Source organism: Schistocerca piceifrons, chromosome X (assembly GCF_021461385.2).
Source record: "Schistocerca piceifrons isolate TAMUIC-IGC-003096 chromosome X, iqSchPice1.1, whole genome shotgun sequence".
NCBI classification, from domain to species: Eukaryota; Metazoa; Arthropoda; class Insecta; order Orthoptera; family Acrididae; genus Schistocerca; species Schistocerca piceifrons.
The window spans coordinates 538,862,660-538,882,809 of record NC_060149.1 but is presented as its reverse complement, the minus strand read 5'-3'; the positions used below and the strand labels follow the sequence as shown (position 1 = coordinate 538,882,809).

The following is a 20,150-nucleotide window of genomic DNA, read 5'->3' as shown; positions in this document are numbered from 1 at the left end:
TTCATTTCTTTTGTTGGACACATGGCCTGGACATAAAAACACCTCTGTCTTTAGGAAGATGACAAAAAGATTGTTGATACAATCCAGATTCCACTGAGAACTAATACTGCAATACAGACTCTCAGTAAAAAAAAATTTCTACAGTGGAAAACATTTTTCATAAAATTGATTATAGCAGTTTGTCATTCCTGGTATATCAGTGGAACAGTATTGTTAAACATCAGACATTTGTGCATTATCAGTTTACATCACCACATTATATGAAATTGATAAAGTATGTCTATTGCGCAACACAGTATTCAGAACAACAGCCACAACCATTTCTTCCTCCATTTCAATTTTGTCTAAATAAAACTAGTAATTGCTGTGAAGTGCCTGAATGCATTGATTTTTACTTTATCAGGTATGCCTGGTATAAAGGAAATGTTTATTTTTGTCTTCCAGTAGACACTAAGCACTTTTGAGATGACTTTAGATAACAAACAATAAACTGTTTCATTGAAAAAATGCCTATTGGCTTCTGTCTCTGGTTCTTCGGCCGACATTCGTCTGATGATTTTACTGACGTTTCACCAGCACAAGTGGCTGTCATTGACGAAGCTTCACCCTCCATTGCTATTGGTGAACTGGAGCCGAGCTCACAGCCGCAGACTATATGTACCTGGCGCTCCAGTGTCCGAGGGCTTCTCTGCGGTCATTTCCGGTGTGGTTCTCCTCTTGCTACCAGCGACGATCGTTCGCTGCAGCACGGGAAGCCAGAATTTGTTTACCTCAAGGCTTTCTTCTTTCTTGTTGAAGCTTTTCCCATATTCTGATATTTCTATAGCCCCTCTGAACAAGCAGGTGTGATAGTGCTTCCCTACAGCCAGAACTTCCGTATTGGTTACTACGTGTCAGTCTCACACTATGCGTGCTCTGCTACGCCCGATTTCTCCACCTGCCCCAACCTGCAAAGTCACTTATGTTCTTTGATCTTGGCATTTAATGATTGTCCAGTCACTCCGACATAAACTTTTCCGCAGGTGCATAGTATGCGGTATATTCCCGACATTGCAAGTGTGTCCCTTTTCTCCTTTGCTGATCTAAGACACTCTTTGATCGTCTTCATCAGTTTGATAATCGTCTTTACACTGTTTTGTGCAATATACGGCTGGTCACTCTGCGAATGTATGGCAGAAAGAGCATACCCGACATTTCTTTTTCGGATTTGTTGCTTCGGTGAGTGTTTGGCTCTGTTACCCTTCTAATATAACGTGTGGAGTACCCATTGCTCCTCAGAACACTTTCCAGGTGTTGCATATCGCATCTGAGATGCTGCGGCTCACATATTCGTCCAGCTCGCATTAACGCCAACAAGAGTATATTAGTACTGCCTGCCGATAGGGAAATACGGCCGTCATAATGAAGACCAAAGATTATGAGCAAAAGATCCGCGAGCTGTTAGATCCAGCAATGTACCGAAAAATAAGCCCAGATCCGACACAGCATATCACATGGAATACAAGTCGCTTAATCAAGGCGTCTTCTCTGCCGGTGGATATACAGAGGAACCTGCTCAATACAGAAGCCCTGCCACCTCAGCTGTATGGATTACCCAAGATCCATAACAACAACCGCACGTGGGAAAGACTGAAACATACTTAAAGGACTTGGGACATTTAATTGAGAAGCTGAAGAAACTAAAACTTACACCAAACAACATCCTGGTCAGCTCTTATATTGTTTCTTTGCTTACAAAAGTGCCACTCAGTGACTCTCTGCAGCATGTCGGTTCCGTTTTCCCACAAGACATCACAAAGCTCTTTCATCACGTCTCGTCATGAGCTATTTCACACGAAATGGCAATTTCTATGAACAGCTGGAAGGCGTCGCCATGGGTAGCCCTCTTAGTCCAGTGGTGGCCAACTTCTTCATGGAACATTTTGAAATACAGGCACTATACTTGGTGACGTGTAAACCTAAGGTGTGGTACAGACACATCGATGATACCTCCATTGTGTGGAGCCATGGTGAAGAAAAGCTCGGTGACTTCCTAAGACATTTGAACAGCCTCCATGCCACCATAAAATTTACCATGGAAGTAGAAAAGGACAAGAAACTACCATTTCTAGATGTGCTGGTCACAAGGGATGGCTGAAACCTGGGACACAGCGTGTATCGAAAACCAACACACATGGACTGGTACCTGCACAATTTATCAAACCACCACTCGAGCCAGAAAAGAGGTATGATTAATACTCTCATAATGTGAGCAGGATGAATATGTGAGCCACAGAACCTCAGACACGAAATGCAGCACCTGGAAAGTGTTTTGAGGAGCAATGGGTACTCCAGAAGTTATATTAAAAGCCAAACATTAGGTGAAGCGACAAATCAGAGAAATAAATGTTGGATACAGCCTTTCTGCCATACATCCCCAGAGTGACGGACAGAATTGGCTGTATATTGCGCAAACATGGCATAAAGACAAATTTCAAACTTACAAAGAAGATCAGAGAGTGTCTTAGATCTGTAGAGGAGAAAAGGGACCCACTTGCAATGTTGGGAATATACCGCATACCATGCACATGCAGAAAAGTTTGTCGGAATGACTGGACAATCGATCAACACCAGGATCAAAGAACATAAGCGACATTGCAGGTTGGGGCAGGTGGAGAAATCAGCATAGTAAAATTCGCCGACACAGAAGTTCTGGCTGTAGAGAAGCACTCTCACACCTGCTTGTACAGAGAGGCTATAGAAATACAAGAACATGGGAAAGCTTCAACAAAAAAGAAGAAAGCCTTAAGGTAAACAGATCCTGGTTTCCCATGCTGCAGCAAACAACCGTCGCTGGTAAGAGGAGAACTGCACAGGAAATGACCGCGGAGAAGCCCTTGGACGTTGGCGCGCTTGGTACATATCATTTGAGGCTGCGAGCTTGGCTCCAGTTCACCACCAGCAATGGAAGGTGAATCTTTGACAATGCCAGCCACTCATGCTGGCAAAAGTCAATAAAATCATCAGGCGAATTTCGGCCGAAGAACCCGAGGCAGAAGTGAATATGCAGTTTATCAACAAGTGGCCACGAAAGCCTTAACAATTAGGTAAATGTTTCATTGTTAATAAAATATACATTATTTAAAAATTATCATAAGAACTGTGCTACAGGAATTGTTATAAAATATTTCATGTCGAGAAATTTTAAGACCCAATTGTCGTAAATCATTTATAATGTAACATTATATGTTGCTTTGATTTTCTTTCCTCTACTAGTTGCATGTGTAACAATTACATGTACAAAAGTTTAGCTGTCAATATGAACTGCTAGTTATTCAAAAAATTAATGATTTTAAGATTTTTTGGTATGGTTAAGTGCTTGAAATTTGTGTGTGTGCTCTTTGGACTTCACACTATACAGTGCTACATTCTCTTGTTGTGGCTACATCTGCTTATTCACTGATTCCTGTGCTAGGCAGCTGTTATAAGAAGCTCTTCGTGTGAAAAAATGAGTAACTTTTTTAAAATACTTGCAGTGTGCCTTATGAGTTAAAATTCCAACAGTGCATTTCTCTTGGTGTATTCTTCATTTGTGAAAATTTTCAGGGTAGGTTTCGACATGTTGGATTGGACCATTCCCTGTTAATAGACAAAGGGAATTGCCATTTAATACCTAAGGGAAAGGAAAGAATTATTAGCTATATCTTGTCGGTCACTAGTTGTGGAAAGGCTTCCACTTACATATGATAATTTTTTATAGACCTGGAAAACTGTTGCATATTGATTGACAAACAAACAAATTATATATTTTTTCATGTTTTAAATTGTTGACAGTGCGAACAATAGATTGTTTTATTATTCCAGAAATCATCTTAAACAATCTCAAGGTGCATTAATTGCTGAATTGAAACGTTTGCAAGTCAACATTGAAGTTCGCCATCTTAATGTTGGAGACTTTGCATGGATATGTCAAGATAATTCAAAGAATGAAGCAGTTCTACCATATATTGTAGAAAGGAAACGGACAGATGATTTTGCAAAAAGTATAAAGGATGGGCGCTTTCATGAACAAAAGGTGTGACTATAGGTCATTTCCTGTACTTTTGTATAATATGTCTACTGTGGTTATAATTAAAACATAGATTTTACAATTCATTGTTTATGACATATGACAGTTCACTGAAACATTGAATTATTAACTCTAGGAATAATAGTGATAGAAAGATAATTTTTTTTTTTTTTTTTCGGTATCATTTGTGAGCTTGTATATCACTGATTTAAATGTTGATTACAACTTTTAGTTGCACAGGATGATTGATCATTAAACACACTATTTGTTCTACATTACAATGGATGCTTAACCTAAGGTACATTGACATGATCAGTAAAAATTGCATATTGCAGACAGTATATCCTGACAATTTTGTCTGGCAACATTGCTGTCACATGAATTGCAGCCACGTGTACAGCAACATTACCAGCTACTCTTGCCTGGTAATGTTTGCGACAATATTTTTCTGGCCCAGAAGTGTTTGCAAAATGCCACACTATTGCAACAAATTGACAAATGCAAGCTAGTGGACATGCGAATGGCTCTACTGCTTTTACATAACACAAAGATTCAAGTTAGAAAGGGCAAGAGAAATTGGGCTTTGTGGGTGCATAGCTTTTTAAATAAGCGGAATGCTGCAGAAAATTTTAACTAGTGAACTGATGCTGTATGCATACCTGTTACAGAACTTTACCAGAATGTTGAAACATAATTTCAAGCAAGTGGTGCAACAATAGCTAAAACTGATACAAATATGAGAGAGTGTGTACCAATTACAATCTGAATGGTGATCACTCTTTGGTTACTAGCTATTGGTGATCAGTACAAAAGTATAATGTATCTCATTAAAGTTCACTATTCATCAATAAGCTTCATGCTACCAGAAGTGTCTATGCTTTGGTAGAAGGACTGAAAGATTTCATTAAGGGAAATTTGAAATAAGAACACTATTCTTACTTTCTTTTTTTCACCAGCACACGTCACCTTTTACACTATCTATTCCTTCTTCAGGTACATCTTGAGATAGTATGGAACTTGTGATATCAAATGCAAACCATGTGGATGAAGAACCACCTGCACTTCCACATTTCCTATGCAACTTTCTTCTCTAGCATTGGTTCGAAGACTTCAGAACTTTTTGTATGCTTTGTCAACCACAATTCCAAGCTCGCCGGCAATACCGTATTTACTCGAATCTAAGCCACACTTTTTTTCCTGTTTTTGTAATCCGAAAAACCGCCTGCGGCTTAGAATCGAGTGCAAAGCAAGCGGAAGTTCTGAAAAATGTTGGTAGGTCCCACCACAACTAACTTCTGCCATCAAATATATGTAGCGCTACACAGGCATGCTTTGTAGGCACAAAGATAAATATTGGCGCCAAAACCTCTGCGTAAGTAAATAAATTTAAAAGAAAAGGCGGAAGACGAGCTTTTTTTTCTCCGCCCCGAGTTTCGACCACTGCATTTTCATACATTACCCAACGAAGTAAATACAAATTCCGTGTTGTTCATCTTAGAATGTAGCAGAATTTCAATGTACTACGAAAATCCGACTGGCAAGATTGTTTGGGATGTTTGTCAATATGGCCAACTCTACGTTCTGAATTTTTTCCTAGCAGTGAAAAGAGATGGTTGCTAATAGGAACCTGATGAAATGTGAATCACATGCAGTATTCTCTTCACCATAAGAATAATATGAATATAAACATTTTGCCATGTATTCTTGCGTGTTTGCTGCTATCTCATTTAAATCCTGTCTGCCTAATAAACTACGAAACTAGAGTGAGACAACAGCAAACGCGGAAGAATATACGTATCATGTCATGTTTATATTCGTATTATTCTTATGCCTAGTAGTGATACAGTCAGAAATGAAGCACAGCAACTGACTAGATTTTTAAATCTAAGATGACTAATTTCTATGCAGAATTTGATGTACTAAAGAAGCGGCCTCAAAGAGTTTCAAACGGTGAAAAATTTTCACCTAACTCTCGTTCAGAACATGTTCTATCATACGCAGTCTATTATTTGGTTCTTGTTTATCATTATCAACGAAAGCAGCAGTGTAAGTAACAACAAATAGCAGTCTCTTGCCATTGTTTCGATAATGAGACGATTCCTCTCTCTTTTTTAAAAAAAATTGTAAGCAGCGGTAGCGCGCACAAAAGCAAGCCATGCCGCGAGCGGCAACAGGCCGTAAACATGCACTATCAGAATGCGACAAACAATGCATGACACAGTATAGTAATGCATTTTCAGCTTAGAGTGACGTAAACACCTATAACAAAGAAGACGGCACTTATCAGATCAAAGGAAATTAAGCAATCGATTCAAACCAGATGAAGCACGTGAAAAAGGAAGGGTACCCGTATAAATACGGACGGAGCACCTGCATAGCAATGGCTACCTGGTAAAGCTTAACTGCTAAGCTTACGACTCGAACCAAACTACTGTAGCTGTATAGTCATTCATTCGACCTAAATTGTTTCTCATATTATAATGGACCAAATTTGTTTCGATTTGGAGGTGTGGCCTAAAACTTTTCTCTCCCCTTGAATTTCGAGTCTCAAATTTCAGGTGCGGCTTAGATTCGGGAAATTTTTTTTTCTTTTATTTCGAGTCTCATTTTTCAGGTGCGGCTTAGATTCGAGTGCGGCTTAGATTCGAGTAAATATGGTAGCTTGCCACCAGTTTTTTCAGATTGTGGTCTTTGCATGAATTACTTTTGACGTCCCACAGCTCTTCTCGTAAATGGATCACATTTATTAAATTCATAGTTCTCTCATTTGTCCACTTTACCATTGCTGTATACAAGCTCATGTCAACAAGCAAATGTGTAAACTTTTGAAGAAAAGAGAAATGATATTGTTTTCAATCAGACACATGGCTGCAACACTGTCAGTGAGAGAAGTATGAAACAAAGGTGAGAGGGAAGCATTTACAGACAAGGACAGAGATAGATATTGCCCAGCAAACAAAAATATTCACAACCCTTGCTGCAGATCACCACTATCCCCTCAGCAATATGTTGGCAATGACCTGCAATATCAGCAATATTGTCCAACCATACCACAAAATTGCCGTCTATTGCAGCAGTGTTGACTGCAACACTATTGCAGCCAAAGATCGCTGTAAAATATGGTCCATCTATAGTAACAGCTATTTCAAAGGTTTTGGTTTGATCCAAGGCTATAGGACCTCCTAATTGCGACATTCTTAATATCTTAGTGGAGTAATTTCAGTAAACATCATAATTTAATGTGTAATTTCTTTTGATGCATAATTTCCAAACAATAAATCATCACTAAGACTAGCTTTATTTCAGTGAATCTCTCTAATACACTTGTCCCGTGCCTGCATTGTTGAAGATAGAGTGGTGTATTGTGTTGCTTTTCTTGGATTTAAGCATAGGTTGTTTCCATTGTACAAACAGTAGTGAGAGAATCCAGAAATAATTTAAAGTATGGTTCCTTTCAAAATTTTACTGTTTTGATAAAATTAAAGATTACATCTTAGAGAATTAAGTGTAATTTCTTAGTGGTGTGTTCGGTAAAGAAACCTCCATCTTGAAATGCTGAAATATCTCTAAGATTAGCATGCTGTTAGACTGCAGTGGAGGTATGTGTGATATTCTTAGTTAAATAGATAGTTACTTGCTCTTTAAATAAAATTCGTAATAAGCGTTAAAATGTGTAACGTGTCAATAGGACAAACATAGAACATTTATAGACAACTAAATAACAAAATTGAAAAGAAAACAGTTATATGACTGCCTGATAGCCCCCCCCCCCCTTTTTTTTTTTTTTAAAAAATTGACTCACTATCTCAATCAAGGATTCATCTCTGGAATAGAAGGAAAAACCTCTTTAATATAAATTTGAAAACACATCTGGTATCTGTCAGATACCGTGGCTAGATTGTCAAAGAGTAGTGCTGAACTTAGATTCATTAAAAGGCAATGCTGGTAATTTTGTACTTACGAATATTTCTCTTACTCTCAAATTCAGATGGATTGTCAATAACAAATTTTGTTAGTGAATAAGGCTGTGTTTGTTATTCCCAGATGCTTAAAGAGATATCTGCAAGATGAACCTGTTTGAACTTTAAACACAATTCTCATTACTTTCCTTAGTTCAATGAACACTTTTAGATGTTCCCACAGAATATTATCTCATAAGACATCAGTGAATGGATGTACGAAACATGTCTATTTGCTGATTTCTATATCCCCAAAGATGCCGAACCCAAATGCTGCAGTAGGTCTACTACACTGACAGAAAGAAAATCCAGCACCAAAAAATTATTAATATAAAGTAATGAGATTTTGAGAATACATTTGCCTAGGTAACAAATTTAAGCAGTTAACATTGCAAGATCACAGGTTAATGTAAGCGCCAGATAAGCCTTTGCAAATATGAAATGCTGGTACAGTAAAAACTGGTGTAACCACCAGACTGTTGAATGCAAGCATGCATGCATTGCATTTTACAGGTGCCAGATGTCAGTTTCTGGTATGGAGTTGCATGCCTGTTGGTCGCTCAAAACAGGGATGGTTAATGCTGTTTGTGGATGATGCTGGAGCTGTCATCTGGTGATGTCCCATATGTTCTCAGTTGGAAACAGATCGGGTGATCGAGCAGGCCAAGGCAGTATGTCAACACTCTGTAGAAAATATTGAATTACAGCAGCAGTATGTGGGCAAGCGTTATCCTTTTGTGGAACAGCCCCCAAAATGCTGTTCATGAATGGCAGCAGAACAGGTCGAATCAACAGGTTGACATACAATTTTGGAGTTAGGCTGCTTGGGATAACCACGAGAGTGCTCCTGCTGTCATACGAGATCACACCCCAGACCATAATTTCAGGTGTAGCGTGTCTAGCACACAGACAGGTTGGTTGTAGGCCCTCAACTGGTCTCCTTCTAATCAACACATGGCTATCACTGGCCCCAAGACAGAACCAGCTATCATCAGAAAACACAGCAGACCTCCACGCTGTGCTCCAATGAGCTTTTGCTTGAAACAACTGAAGTCAAAATGGCAGTAGTTTGGAGTCGGTGGAATGCACGCTACAGGGAATTTGTCTCAGGGCTGTCCATGAAGTAACTGATTTCTAACAGTTCATTGTATCACTGTGGTACCAACTGCTGCTGAAATTGCTGCTGAAGATGGATTTTGATGCCCCAAAACCATACTCAGAACACAATGGTCTTCCTTCTCTGTAGTGCCACGGGACTCTCAGGAGCCAAGTCTTCATGTGACTGTATGTTCTTGTGATCACCACTGCCAGCAGTTGTGGTGTACAGTAACTACAGTCCTGGCAAGTCTTTCTGCAGTAAAGCAGAAGAAACATCCACCTTCTCATAGCTCTACTACATGACCTTGTTCATAATCAGTGAGTTGTTGATAACGGCATCTTTGCTGCCTTAAAGGCATTCTTGACTGACATCAATTCACCACATCCAATTTCAAGGGTAACCAATGCTCACAACAGGTACAGTGTGTATTTAAAGCAAAGCTGATTTGCATCCTCACAATGGCGCTCCGAGTGCCACTCTTATGTAAGTGGTCTGAAATTTGAATAGACGTCATCTTTCAGCTGTAGAAACACATCTGCCAACCTTTTTTTTTTTTTGTGTTTCACAACTCCTTGGTGTTGCGATTTTTGTTTTTTCCTGTCAGTGTATATGGTTTTTCCAGTTTAAGTTTTCATCAGTACACACATCTAAGAACTTACAATTTTCTACCCTGTTTGCTATTACTTATTCCTATAGTACATTAATTGGAGGTGGGACATTTTTGACAGTACAAAATTGGGTGAGCTGCATTTTTACAAAGTTTAAATCTAGCCCATTTCTGTAAAACCATTCAGTAACTTTCACAAAAACGCCATTTACGATTTTCTCTGTTGATGTTTCTTTGTTCATCTTCACAACAGATCTTGTATCATCCCCAAACAGGACTAATTCTACCTCCTGATTCAAATAAAATGGCAGCTCATTGACACAAAGCAAGAACAGTAGTGAGCCAATAATGGAATACTATGGGCCTCCCATTGCAATTTCTCCCTGTCCAGATGATTTGGTGTCACTGAACTACATTTTCCATAAAATGTTAATGTCTCTACTAAAATATTATGATTGACACAATCAAGTACCTTCAATAAGTTACAGAAGATTTCAGTTGATGATATCGTATCATTTAAAGAGTTTATTATATCTGTAGTAAATATATAAATAGCTGACTCAGTAGAATGGCCGTTTTGAAATTGAAACTGTTATTGGCTAAGTATCCCATTACTGCACAGGTGGGTGAAAATGCTGGACTACATTACTTTCTCATAAATTTGAGAAATAAATATGTAAGGAGTAACATTGGGTGGTAGTTACTGACATCTCTGGAGTCGCCCTTTGTATAGAGAGTTGTAACACTGGCATATTTCAATCTTTCTGGGAAAACACACCGAGTTAATGATGCATTACCTAAGTGACTAAGAACCTTACACAGTATAGGACAACAACTTATTATTGTTTTGTTGGAGTTGTTTTCCATCCCATATGTACTTTAACTTTTTGCAGTCATGATGAGCTTCCTTGTTTCAGATGGGGATTTGATATTAATTTTTAATTCACTAAATTTCCACTGTACTGCTTCTTCAGGTTTTGCTTTCTCTTCTGAACTATTTGCATCAATTTGTTCACCTGTTTTTAAAAAGCTGCAACATGTGATCTTTCTTTCTCAATGCTCCCATTCTCTTTAACAGAAATGTCAGCTTCTATGACTTCTTTCTTTGTCTCTCTTCTAACAATATTTCACATTGATTTGATTTTGTTACCTGATCTGTCAATTTAGGACTAGCTGTGCATACTGCCACATTTTTTTTACAACTTTTGTAAATATGTTACAGTATTGTTTATAATAATAAAATATTTATGGGTCATTACTTTTTCTGGCTATTTTGTACAAGTCCTTTTTTTCTTTGTGAAGAGACCTTGATACCTGTAGTGATCCAAGGTTTCTTTAATGACTTGCCATTATTACTTTTAATTATTTTTTAGGAAAACTGTTTTTAAAAATGGATAAAAATTCATTAAGAAATATGTTGAATTTAGAGTTAGCATTATGCTCATTGTTAACTTCACCCCAGTCATCATTTTTTAAGATTTCTTTAAAATCTTCAGTAATTTTATCGTTAATCAGCTTCACTGCTTTATTAAACCATTCACAAACTCTTCATAGTGCTCTCCATCTCTCAGATGGCTCAATAAATACATTTGTTCATATCAAGCACACCAACCACAAGCAGTACCTCCATTTTGACAGGTGCCACCTGTTCCATGTCAAGATAGTCTCTTCCTTGCAGTCTCACCACTTGTGGATGCTGCACCTGCAGTGGAAAGCAGGCACTGTCAAAATAGACTGATAACCTTACCAGAGCCTTTAATGACAGTATCCTATCCAGCTCATCAACAATCATATCTTCTGTATATCTTCTCTGACATAAGTAAACCTGTTAACCAGCCTCTGATCAGCACTCCCCTGATCACCCAGTATCACCCTGGCCACAGAAAGCTCAACCTCTTCCTTCACCGGGACTTACACTCCCTCTCACCATGCCCTGAGATGAGGGATATTGTACCCAAAATTGTACCCATATCACTCAGAGTAGTGATCTGCCAGTAGCCCAACCTACAGAATACCCTTGTCCATTCCTACTCCAATCCTGCTTCCAATACTACACCCCATGGGTAATTCCCTCATGGTTGACCCAGATGCAAAACCTGTCTTATGCATCCTACTGTCATCCAGTTGCATGCATTTCCTATCTTGTAAAAAACAGGATTGTGTGTGAAAGCAGCCATGTGATACAGGGTCAGTCGGCTAAAATTTGCACTGCAAATATTGTAGAAATGGAAAGTGCCTTTAATGTGCGGTTTTCACAGAGTGGATTGGTAATCAGGGGCTCATATTGTAAGCCAATCAACAAATTGTAACAATACTTAGAAAGTGTATTTTTTGTACAAACGTAACTTTTTTAAATTGCACAATGCCTATTGACATTAACAAGCTAAAAGTGGAGTAAACTAAAATTTCAGCAGTGTTTGTTGCATAATTCTAGATCAAGTCATTAATGGGATATCGTATTTTGAAAAGTGGCCACACCACCACTTGTTTGTGCCATTCAATCGCATAGTAGCTAAGTACGATGTTATTTTTGCTTACAGCATGCTTGTGCGTTCCTTGAGTGCATTGTGACTTGCTAGTCAGTTAGTGTGTGATAGTCCAAGCAGTAGGTCATGAGTGGGTGATGGGATTTAGCGATGCAGTGAAATGTTCATGGTGTGTGGAGACTGTAGGAAGAATATTGTTTATTCTTGTGTGGTGTGTGCAGCAAAATACCTCAATAGAATTCAATCATCTAGGCAGTTACTTATCAACCTCTTCAAGCAGTTATGTGAAAGTGGTAGTGTAGCACCAAGACAACATAACAGAAGAAAACAACTAACAACAGAAGAGGAAGAAATTAATGTTCTTGCAGCTCATGTGCAATTGTATGAGGAAATGGCATGAGTCAGGCAAGTGCCTATGAATTCTACATCGACATAGGTCCCATCCCTATCACATCTCTCTCCGTCGAGAGCTGCTGGGAAACACTCACAAGAATTGTTTTAACTTTGGTATGTGAGCATTAAGACAGGATACTCCAGATGTATCATGTATTTTGCTTAGTGATGAAGCCACACATCCCAATCAGGCCAGGTAAACCTCCAAAACATGCACCATTGGTCTGTTGACAATCCCCATTGACTTCGCCAGATGGAACATCAGTGTCCATGCAGTATAAACGTGTAGTGTGGGATAGTGAACAATCAGCTCATAGGCCCACTTTTGGTATACTGAACACAAACAAGAATCGCAGCCTCTTAACAGACCATCTTCTACGTATGCTAGAAGATGTTCCTCTGCAGACTCGTAGAAATCTGTGGTACCAACATGATGGCTGTCCAACCCAACATGGCTATCCTCCTGGCTTTGTTTTGGTCTGTGCTATTGTTCAGTTTGCTGTTTCCATCTCCTTTTTGGCGTTTTTGGTCCCTTTTGGGTTTGACCTCCATCTCCAAAATTTTCCGTTCAGTGTGAGCCATTTGGGGATGAACTCCCTACCTAGCTTCCATAGTGCACGTCCTCCCCCCCCCTTTCCCTTTGCACCATGGTCCCCTTCCTGCTAAGTCACCAGCATGGTAGCCAGTCTGTGTGGTGGGGCTATTAAGTACCCACTTGGCTGAGCCTCCTGAAACCACAGGGATCACACTGCTAGTACCTCAGCTGTTAATGCCTCGTGTATGCCCAGAAGTCGATGATCATCATTTGGGGCACCAGAACCCCCGGCAATGGCCACTGTGCCAGATGGCCCTTGCTTTGGTTGGGTGGTGCCCACAGGGCGAGCCCCTGATCAGAGTGGGTGGTACTAGGGCGGATGCCTTGCGCATGAAACGACAAAAGCTTCACCACCCTGGCCATTCTGTGGCCATCTCGAAGAGTTGTAGCAGATGTGATTCTCCACCTTCTGATCCTTTGGCCTTCCCCCCCCTGGCCATCCCCTGGGAGGAGGGTCAAGCTTGCCAGCTTGGGTTGAAACCTTTCCCTTGGTACCTGGTTTGTACCAGGGCGGATGGCAGAAGTTTTGCCACGACCAAGCCTTTGTTTTTCCTGGAGATGATTGAAGATAAGGATGACGAAGTGGAATCGGTGTGTAAAATGCGGTCCAATGCTTTGCTAATGAAGACATCTGTTTCCCAATCTTGACGCCCTGCATGCTTGTGACCGTCTCGGTGATGTCCCAGTCTCCGTCACGTCCCACCAGTCTTTGAACTTGGTACAGGGCATTATTTTCCATAGATATCTTCTCCAAACTGGCGAGGAGCTCTGTGCTGACATCGAGCAGCGAGGGGGTTCGTCTTATCTGCCGCACGCAGCGAAGCCCTCTAAACAATCACACCGCTACTGTTGCCTTTATCCTGGCCTTCAAGGGGGATGTCCTCCCAGAGAAGGTCAAGGTAATGGTGTATCAGCATGATGTAAAACCTTATAGTCCACCACCGATGAGGTGCTTTAAATGCTTACGGTTTGGACACGTCTTCCCGCTGCACCACTAATCCCCTCTGCAGTGACTGTGGGCGCCCCCTCCATGAGGGCAGTGCCTGTGCTCCCCCACCAGTGTATGAAAATTGTCATGGACAGCATTCTCCACGCTCACCTGTATGCCTGGTGTTTGTGAAAGAAATAAGAAATCAAGAGTAGAAAATCTTAGATCGGCTCACCTACACTGAGGCTCATTAAAAGTATGACCGGCTCCATCCCGTGTGTATGACTTCTACTTTTGCTTGAGTTACGTCCATTCCCCCTCCTACCCCCTCCTCTTCCCAGACCCATCCCATTCACCCCATGCCTTCAGCCTCCTCCTCCCTCTCCCACTCCCCATCCCCCTCAGTACCCATACCCACCCCTTCAGGTGCTGCTCCCCCTCCTTCGGTGGCTGCCGGTACTCGAGCTCCCTCCTGGGACTCCTCTTCCTGGCACCCCCCTGAAAGGCAATCTACTGCTCCACATCGACAGCACGATCTGTGACCAGTGGGCGCCAAGATTGCCCCGTGTAATTCCGTGCCTGCCCTCACTGAAGTCTGCCCTTCTCTTTCTTCCCAAGAGAAGAAGCAGAAATGCAAGAACAAGAACAAGAACAAGGCCCCTCCTGTACCGCCTGAGGTGCAGCCTGCCCCTCCCCCAATCAATGAACCAACAGCGTCTGACGGCTTGAGAATCCTCCTGTGGAATTGTAATGGGTATTTGCATCACCTTCCAGAGTTGAAGCCCCTTCTTTCCTTCTACTCTGCTGCTTGTATTGTGCTCCAGGAGACCCATTTTGTCAATTCTTACTCACCTGCCTTTTGTGGGTTCCACCCTTTCTGTCGGAACCAAATTGGCCCTTTGCAGGCTTCTGGTGGTGTTTGCACCTTGGTCTACAAGGACATTCATACCACTCTGGAAGCCATTGCTGTCAGGGTCCGTTTGGCCACTCCAATCACAATCTGTAATCTCTACCACCCACCTGATTGGCCACCCACATTCCATGCCCTCACCACTCTTCTTCAACAACTCCCTTCTCCCTTCCTGCTATTAGGAGACTTTAATGCCCACAACCCTCTTTGGCATAGTCATACGACTACTGTCCTGGGCAGGACAGTTGAAGCTGTTCTGGCAGGGCTTGACCTCTGTTTACTAAACACAGGTGCTCCCACACACTTTCGTGTGGCGCACGGCACTTTCTCTACCACTGACCTCTCCATCTGCAGTCCCAGCCTTCTTCCCTCCATTCAGTTGGGAGTCCACAATGACCATTATCCGATTGTTTTGACCTTCCTTCAGTGTCTCTCGCTCCATCACCCTCCCAGGTGGGCCATATCTAAGGCTGATTGGGGTGCCTTCTCCGTTGCTCCCATTCCCCCCGTCTTGCCACACGACAGTGTTGATGAATCTACTCAGACTTTGACTGCCGCCATCCATTCAGCAGCTGTTTCAGCAATCCCCTCTTCCTAAGGTTCCCCACACCGGAAGATGGTCCCTTGGTGGACTCCGGAAATTGCTGCAGTCATAAAAGATCGCCGCTGTGCTCTTCAACACTTCAAGTGGCACCATTTTACTGCTCTTCTTCTGGTCTTTAAACGACTCTGCGCCATGCCTGCAACCTAATCAAATTTCAGAATCGGATTTGCTGGGAACGATATGTAGCTGCTTATAGGACCACACACCCCCTCTTCACAAGTCTGGGTGAAACTCAGGCGAATTTTTGGCCACCGTCCTCCCACCGGGGTTGCAGGAATTTCTGTGCATGGTGTTGTCCTTACCAATCCGGATTTTGTAGCAGAAAATTTCGCTCAACACTTTGCTCAAGCTTCGGCATCAGCTCAGTATCCGCCCATGTTCCTTCTCCTGAAAGAGCGCTCAGAACGACTGCCTTTGTCTTTTGTTTCTCACTGCTCGGCGCCATATAATGCTCCATTCAGCAAGTGGGAATTTGCCAGTGCCCTCACCCTTTGTCCTGACACAGCTCCTGGACCGGATTGGATACATAACCAAATACTCCAACACTTATCGGTGGCTGGCCACCATCATACACTGACCCTCTTCAACCGTCTGTGGAGTGTGGGGGTTTTTCCTACCCAGTGGCAGGAAAGCATTGTTGTTCCGGTGTTGAAGCCAGGGAAACCACCCCTTCAGTTTGATAGCTACCACCCTGTGCAAGTTCCTTGAACGCATAGTGATTCGGCGGCTGTTTTGAATCCTTGAATCACACGACCTTTTGTCATCAATTCAAAGTGGTTTTCGCTGTGGCCGCTCTAGGGTGGATAACTTGGTCCACTGGAGTCTGCTATACGGTCGGCTTTTGCCCATCGAAAACACCTCCTTCCAGTCTTCTTTGATCTGCATAAAGCCTATGACACCACCTGGTGCCACCATATCACCACCACCCTTCATGAATGGGGCCTTTGAGGCTCTCTACCCATTTTTATCCGTAACTTCCTTTCTTGTTGCTCTTTTCGGGTCCAAGTTGGCTGCTCCTACAGCACTCCCCATCTGCAAGAAAATGGGCTTCCACAGGGTTTCGTGCCGAGTGTCCCTCTCTTTCTCATAGCTGTTAATGGTCTGGTGACAGCTGTTTGGCCGACAGTGTCCCCCTCTTTGTATGCTGACGGTTTTTGTATCTACCTCACTTCCTCCATAATGGGCACTGCAGAACGCCGTCTACAGGGGCAATCTGCCGGGCGCACTCATGGGCTCTCTCCCGTGGCTTTCAGTTTTTGGTGGCCAAGACATGTGTCATGCATTTCTGCCGTCACCGTACGGTCCATCCCCATCCAAAACTGTTCCTCGATGGCCAGCCCCTCATAGTAGTGGACACCCATTGCTTCTTCGGTCTGGTCTTCGATGCCCGGATGACATGGCTACCTCATCTTTGCCAACTGAAGAGGTGTCTGTGCAATACCACCCGGGGTGCAGACCACTCTGTTCTCCTGCGATTGTATCAAGCGTTGGTCCAGTCTCGTTTAGACTATGGAAGTCCTGTCTATGGTTCTGCGTCGCCTTCGATGCTGCAAGATACTAGACCCCATCCACCACTGTGGGGTCCGACTTGTGACTGGTGCCTTCTGGCCTAGCCTCGTACTTAGCATTGTTGCAGAGGCAGGGATTCCACCACTGTGAGTTTTGCGCCAACAACAGCTGATATCTTATGCACTCCGCATTCGCTGCATCTCAAGCACCTTAATTATGGTCTCCTTTACCCAGACACGGAGATCACCCTGCTGCAGCGGCAGCCATGATGTGGGCTTACCATGGCTGTCCGCATTCAGACACTCTTTTCTGAACTCCAGCAATTCCCTTTACCGCCTCTCTTCTCTGCTCACGCATGTACCCCTCCTTGGTGCATCTCTTGGCCACAGCTCTGTCTTGATCTCTCAATCGATTCAAAGGATTCTGTCCCTCTGATTGTCTCTTCGCCACCGATCCTACTGTCTCCTCAGTTCATTCCAGGGTTCAGAAATGATGTATACTGATGGCTCTGTGGTTGCTGGCCGCACTGGTTTTGCTTACACTTATGCGCGATGCTCAGAACTTCTTTCCTTGCAAGATGGCTGTAGCGTTTTTACTGCAGAATTGGTAGCCATCTTGCATGCACTGGATCATATCCACTCCTGTTCAGGACTGTCCTTCACTATCTGTAGCTATTGAGCGGTTTGCAGGCTATCGGCCAGTGCTTCCCTCGCCACCCATTGGTCATTGCTATCCAGGACTCCCTTTCTATCCTTGCTCAGCGTGGATGCTCGGTGGTTTTCATTTGGAACCCAGGCCATGTTGGGATTCTTGGCAATGAACTTGCCAATCGACTGGCTAAGTTAGCTACTACCAGACCATATCTTGCTGTTGGCATTCTGGAAAGAGACCTCCGCTTGGCATTGCGTCATCGGGTTTTGGGCCTTTGGAATGCAGAATGGCACACTTTTTCTTTGCCGAACAAGCTCAGGGCGATTAAGGTTTCTACAACTCCGTGGAGGTCCTCCTCCTGGGCCTCTCATAAGGCCTCTGTCGTCCTATGCTGGCTCCGCATCGGCCCCACTTGGTTGACTCATGGTTATCTCCTCCGTCTTGAGGACCCACCTCTCTGTCATTGTGGATCGATATTGACTGTGGCTCACATCTTACTGGACTGCCCCAATTTAGCCACCCTGCGACGGACTTCTAGCTTTTCAGACTCACTACTGCTGGTGTTGGCTGACAATGCCTCAAGAGTGGATCTCGTTTTACGTTTTATTCATGATGGGGGTTTATTATCTCCTTATTTAAGGGAGGGACCTTCCACCTTATTGGTGAGTGGAAGGGATGGCAGGCCCTAGCTCCCCCTTTTGCCCTGACTGGATTGGCTTCAACTGGGCTTGGTGGTTCACCCCGGCTGTCTGACTTCCCACTCCTTTCCTTATGCGGTCTGTTATGTCTTGAGCATCTCTTTGTCTCCTGTGCTTCTTCCTTCATGCCCCTGTCATTAGTCACTTTCTTTCCCTCACCTCTTCTTCCATCCTTTTCCTTCCTTCCCTGTTAATAGTTTATCATTTTATGGATATTGTAGTTCCCTCTTTTAATGTGGGATTTTATAGCTTTTAGTTAATCTAAGGTCGAAGGGTGTGATGACCGCATAGTTTGGTCCCCTCTCCACCCAACCAGCCAACCAAATCATTGGATTGGATGCAGAGGACCTGTACCTTGTCCAGACTGTTCCCCAGATTTTATGAGTGTAAACCTTTCTTCTGTGAGGAAGTCTGAAAGAAGCTGTCTAAAAGGACATACCAACCACACCCGATGTTATACAATGACATATTACTGCAGCCTGCTTGGACATCTCCACTGAAATGTTAACACGTGTGCAGCCGTCATTCCATACCAGACTGGAAATGTTTATTGCTGCTGCCAGTGGTGATTTGGAACACAACCTGTGATGGCTAATTGTATTGCTACTGGTCAGAATCTACATAACTGGTGTATGCACGTGTGTTCTTTAGTGTGTGCTACCACAGGTATTGTACAAGTGTTGGTGTGGTAACTCTTCAAAATACAGTATCTCATCAACAACTCACACTATAATACTACAAGAAATACCACTGACATTCTAATTTTACCCTACTTTTAGTTTGTTAATGTTAATACATATTGTGCCACTTAAAAATTGTATGTTGGCACAAAAATACACTTCCAGTTGCCAAACACGCTGTTCATCATAACACAAATGTCTTAAACAGCTGCTTCACTACAGAAGTCATTTGGCTGCTCCCTTCAGCACTAGTCTCTGAATTATGGAGGTGGAATTTGTGTCTCCAGCATATCCTCGACTCTCACAATCCTACCAGCACGAACCTCCGCTAAATTGTTTCCTGGTGCCTCACTTTACCTTTTTCCCTCTCTCTTCTGTCTCCTCCTACTACTCCCCCCACCCACCACCACCACCACCACCTCCACCAATACTCCCCCTCCCTCTCTCCCCCACCCCTCCCTCTTTCCCCCCACCCCTCCCTCTTTCCCCCACCCCTCCCTCTTTCCCCCCACCCCTCCCTCTTTCCCCCCACCCTCCCTCTTCCCCCCCACCCTCCCTCTTTTCCCCCACCCCTCCCTCTTTCCCCCCACCCTCCCTCTTCCCCCCCACCCTCCCTCTTTTCCCCCACCCCTCCCTCTTTCCCCCCACCCTCCCTCTTCCCCCCCACCCTCCCTCTTTTCCCCCACCCCTCCCTCTTTCCCCCCACCCCTCCCTCTTTCCCCCCACCCCTCCCTCTTTCCCCCCACCCCTCCCTCTTTCCCCCCACCCCTCCCTCTTTCCCCCCACCCCTCCCTCTTTCCACCCCACCCCTCCCTCTTTCCACCCCACCCCTCCCTCTTTCCACCCCACCCCTCCCTCTTTCCACCCCACCCCTCCCTCTTTCCACCCCACCCCTCCCTCGCTCTCCCACCCCTCCCTCGCTCTCCCACCCCTCCCTCGCTCTCCCACCCCTCCCTCGCTCTCCCACCCCTCCCTCGCTCTCC

General features: G+C 43.4%; 1 protein-coding gene across 3 annotated transcripts in view; it reads left to right on the top strand.

Annotated features, from left to right (window-relative positions):
* Nucleotides 1-20,150, top strand: part of LOC124722035 (crossover junction endonuclease MUS81) — a 203,342-nt gene that overhangs the window by 131,893 nt on the left and 51,299 nt on the right. For all 3 annotated transcript variants that reach the window (XM_047247225.1, XM_047247226.1, XM_047247224.1), the window contains one exon: nucleotides 3,844-4,054. In XM_047247225.1, coding sequence (XP_047103181.1) covers nucleotides 3,844-4,054 — 211 coding nt within the window. The remainder of the gene's footprint in view (nucleotides 1-3,843; nucleotides 4,055-20,150) is intronic.